The 5,000-nt window shown below is 44.3% G+C and overlaps 1 protein-coding gene across 1 annotated transcript in view; it reads left to right on the plus strand.

Moving 5' to 3' along the window:
* gfra1b (gdnf family receptor alpha 1b) overlaps positions 1 to 5,000 on the plus strand; it is an 89,870-nt gene that overhangs the window by 72,147 nt on the left and 12,723 nt on the right. The window contains exon 9 of the mRNA XM_063221271.1: positions 4,365 to 4,582. Within this exon, the coding sequence (XP_063077341.1) occupies positions 4,365 to 4,582 (218 nt within the window). The remainder of the gene's footprint in view (positions 1 to 4,364; positions 4,583 to 5,000) is intronic.

Consider the following 5,000-nt stretch of genomic DNA (forward strand, 5'->3'; position numbering starts at 1 on the left):
GAGAGTAGCCAAACAACATCGCTGAGGCTCCATACAACCTTCTTCTCCCCTCTCCTTGCCTCCCACACACACGTGTGTGTGAACAAAAGTCTGCCATCCTCTGTGAATGAATGGCAGGTAGCAGTAGCGGAACAATTCCACACATAGCCCCAGAGCAAGCCACCTATAGGGCCCCTCCACACAGCCTTCCATGGTCACACTAAGGCCCCCAATACACATTACATTACATTACATAACATTACATTGCATTTGGCAGACGCTTTATAACCAAAGCGACTTTCAGAAGAGGACATAATCAAGCCAACATCACCATGTCCAAACACAATGTCCCGTTTCATTTATGTTTTTGACGACAACGGCATCACCAATCCATAGCATGCAGTTTAGATACCTTTACACATATCGAGTCGGCAACTGCGAGTAGAACAACTGTGGCGGTCCGAATACACCAATACAGGACGGCCCTGGGCCCCGGGGCAAACGTCCTGCTTGTCCTACCTACAGCTCCGCCCCTGGCAGGTAGAGGGAACGTCAAAAAGATGGCAAAAATAAATGGAGTCAACTTGAAAAATAATGATCGTCGCACACTCAGAACTTCATGCAGTACATTTAATAAGACCAACGTTTCGGCTTACGCCGGCGTAAGCCGAAACGTTGGTCTTATTAAATGTAACTGCATGAAGTTCTGAGTGTGCGACAACCATTCTTTTTCAAGTTGAGTCTAATTGTCTGCCGTACGCACCTCAAACGGTGTGCATTTACTGAAACCCAAAAAAATAAATGGAGAAAAAAATGAATGACCCAGCATGCACCTTCTGTGTCATGCACCCCGTAGGGCTTTGTAGACAGATGTGGAGTTCCTATAAAGCAGTGCTTCTCAACCTTTCTTTAAGCGAGCGAGGCACCCTTTCAATTTATGAAATATTTCAAGGCACCCCAAACCGACAAGCCGTAACATGGCATCGCATACGATACCACGCAAGCTTAGAAAAGTCACACATTTTGAGACGTCACACGACCTACGTTCGAAGTTACAGCTGACTGGGGCGACCTATATTTACTTTATTGTGCGTAAATGGCAGATGAAAGATTCCACTGACTAGCATTAACTTATCAATTTAGACAAATATGTATTATATTACACAATTTATTTATCAGCCACGTTTCCCCGGCACCCCTGTTGAGAAACACTGCTATAAAGCATGGGTGGCCAACCTATAGCCTGATTACCATGATCGAGACTTCGAGACTTGGTCTGACCAAGAGCATAACAACTAACATTCTTAAATGGTATGGTTGAGCCACCTCCCTTGGTTTGCTACTGGCCGAGGGCAGAACAGGCTGAGCCAAAGTTTAAACCAAACATTTCTTAGTCCCAATAGAACGTCTCTGCTTAAACAACGTCACTGCCTTGAACACGCCTCTACCCAGGACGGTTGGAAATGCTCAAAGTTGATTAGATCCCGACAAAGTGGGAGTTTCCCGCTGTGGAGGGAACCCGAATGTACGTGAACAAACAATTTGACTGAGTGTGAGTAGCTGAGCCGAAGGTGTTGCGTCACTGCGAGGGCGGAGCCTGGGTAGGGAACCTATGGTTTGGGGGCCGTTTACTGCCTGTGAAGTCGTCTTATCCGGCCCCTGATGTAATTTTAATGTTATGCAAATTCACATGAAATATGACATGATTTGTAAAGCAATCTTGGAAATTAAATTTGCAATACAATTAAGTTATATAGCCAGGGGACTTGGTGAAGGTGGGGTCTGTTGTAAAGGTGGCCACCTTCAATATAGGCCAAAAATCTTGCATTGTGTTCATAGAACGGCCCTTGGAGGACTTTCAAATGTGTGGTCCTTAGAATGAAAAAGGTTACTCACCCATGCAATAAAGGAAAAACTTAAATGCCAAACAAGTTTTATAAAATCTTAAAAAAGAAACGGGGCACTTTTATACTATAGTGTGCCATAAGTAAGACCTCATACTCATTCCTTGTTGAAGGAGTATTTATGTCTGCCTTAGTTGTGTATTACTGTATGAGGTTAAGGAAGAAAAATCCGCACTCACAAAATGCGTCTCATTATTTATATTACCACCATGGTACATTACTGTATGAGGAACATGAGGAATGTGTCTTTTTCACAGTGCGTCCCAATCCATATAGGAATTATATAGTCATTATATGGGTCATTTTGGGGGCACTTAGGGAAGTGGTCTTGTGATCAGCGCGTTGCAGGCTCGAATCCCACAACACTCCCATCGATGGCTGAAGTTCCCTTGAGCAAGGCATATAAACCCACACTGTTCCCGGCACTGTACCCTGTAAATAAGTGCAAGTCACTTTGAATAACATTACACTTAGAATCAGCAACTTCAGTGTAATGCAAATGCAATTTAATGTAATTTTCAAGTTATATATACAGTATATTTTCCTGATGGATCAAACAAACTGATTTTAAAAGAGTCCAAAACCGGCCCTTCCGTGGCGCTAAGGGTAGGGCACTAGTCTGCTAAGCAGCTGACCAGAGTTCCATTTCCTGTCTCTCCTCCACTGTCCTATCTCTGGAAAACAAACTAATAAAGGCTTGAAAAGCTCCCCAAAAATACATTTATATAAGCCCAAAACCAGATGAAAAACAGGATGTCACCAGGACCTTGTCCTTGGTGTATTAGTGGAAGAGTGTTTTCTGGTCCACATAGTGATGGTGGAGTTGGAGACTGGTGAGTGGGGGAAAATACACTACACTGCTGAGTGAAGAGCCGACGAGCTTGGTGTGTCATAGCCATTAAGATGCCTGTACGAGTTGACACACGCACACAACACAAGGGCACAAAGCACACACTCGCACGCGCGCACACACACACACACACACACACACACACACACACACACACACACACACACACACACACACACACACACACACACACACACACACACACACACACACACTCACACTCACACTCGCACTCGCACTCACACTCCAATTCTCACGTCTCATGCGTCATCAAATCTACAGGAAGTGGAAGGATCAGGTGGACCACACACACACACACACACACACACACACACACACACACACACACACACACACACACACACACACACACACACACACACACACACACACACACACACACACACACACACACACACAGCCACACATGCACTCACCACCCACTTACCTGAGTTTGCTTAATAGCAGAGAAAGTAGGCTATCCACTCAAGTATCCACATCAAGTCAGAGAGAGAGAGAGAGATAGAGCGAGAGTTTACTGCATAGTGTGCAAAGTGAGTAGCAAAAGAGAAAGGGAGAGAGAGAAAGGAAAAATTGACAGAGCGTACGATACAGAAAAAGACAATGTGAGAGATGAAAGGAGAGGGCTCCTAAGGCGCAAACATATAGACGGAGCAAAATGATGACAGAAAATGAAAAAGAGAGCGGCGCTTTTGTCACCATGCCCCCCAAATGGGACTACCTGTTAGCCGTTTTTTCTGTTACCCCCTCATGCTATCTCACACACACACACTCTCTCACTTCTTCTTCTTTCTTTCTTTCTTTCTTTCTTTCTTTCTTTCTTTCTTTCTTTCTTTCTTTCTTTCTTTCTTTCTTTCTTTCTTTCTTTCTTTCTTTCTCTCTGTCTCTAGACACACACACACAAACATACACACACACACACAAACACACACACGCACACGCGCACGCGTACACGCACACACAGACACCTCGTCTCTTCCCAGCAATCAGCCGGCTATTGTGTTGTGTTCAAAAACTGGTGGTATTGAAAAGGGCCCACACGTCCAGTTGCTTCAATAGGCGGGGACCCCCTCCACTCTATGTGAGCCACACACTGTAGTGTGCAATGAAAAGCCTCTTAATGGAAGCGATTCAGTCTTTAATGAGATACGCGCCACGGAGACTACTACGCGAACAAGGCACAGTCCATTTTTCTTATGTTTTTTTTTCCCCCTCTTTGTGTCGTCATAAAGAGGATCACCTAGCATGCTTTTGTGGTGAATGGCCCGTCAATTTGGATGGTTTGGATGGTTGTCGACTAGAGTGTAGGTCTTTGTGTGTGCGAGTGTGCCTGTATGCAGGTGTGTGTGTATGTCAAGTATGTGCGTGCATGTGTGTGTCCGTGTGTGTGTGTGTTTGTACTCACATAACTCATAACTGTGAATGAAGGAAAAAATGGCCATTATGTGTAGTGTATGTGCCACAATACATTCCATACGCATACAGTATAATATCAATGTGTATCTGTATGCGTTTGTATCTGTGTGTTGCTGAACCAATGCAGTCAATGTAATCCACTATGAAGAGTAAAGTGTGTTTCTTTATGTGTCTATGTCTTGAATCCATGGCAGGCAACGCCATCCAGGCCTTCGGCAATGGTACGGACGTGGGTGTGTGGCAGCCCCAGCCCCCGATCCTACCCACTCCCCAGAACCCCAACACCCCGCCCCGCGGCCGAGACAAGACCTCCAACGCCATCGATGACCCCTCCCTCACCAACCGGCTGGATCTGGGGCAGGACGCCATGTTCCGCTTCTGTGGAAACCTGCAGGTGAATGGGCAGATACCGGTAGGACACACAGATGTAGACATTACGTAGTACAGTATATTCAAATATACATACACACATACTGTAAATACATACAAACACATATGCACAAGTACATTCATACAAACACAGATTTATATACAGCTCTGGCAAAAATTGAGAGACCACTTCGAAATGTTCAGTTTTTCTGAGTTTGCTATTGATAGGTATGTGTTCTAGTAAAACAAACATTGCCTTTTCATTCTATAAACTACGGACAACATTTCCCCTGAATTTCGACAGAAAATATTGTCATTTAGATCATTTATTTGCAGAAAATCTCATTGGGTCAAAATAGCACACAAGATGCAATGTTTCCAAATCTCAACTTAAAATTTCAATTTTTCATTTTTGCCAGAGCTGTATATATAGCACTGTGTATGTTCTTCTTCTGTGGAAA

Source organism: Engraulis encrasicolus, chromosome 17 (genome assembly GCF_034702125.1).
Source record: "Engraulis encrasicolus isolate BLACKSEA-1 chromosome 17, IST_EnEncr_1.0, whole genome shotgun sequence".
Lineage (NCBI taxonomy): Eukaryota > Metazoa > Chordata > Actinopteri > Clupeiformes > Engraulidae > Engraulis > Engraulis encrasicolus.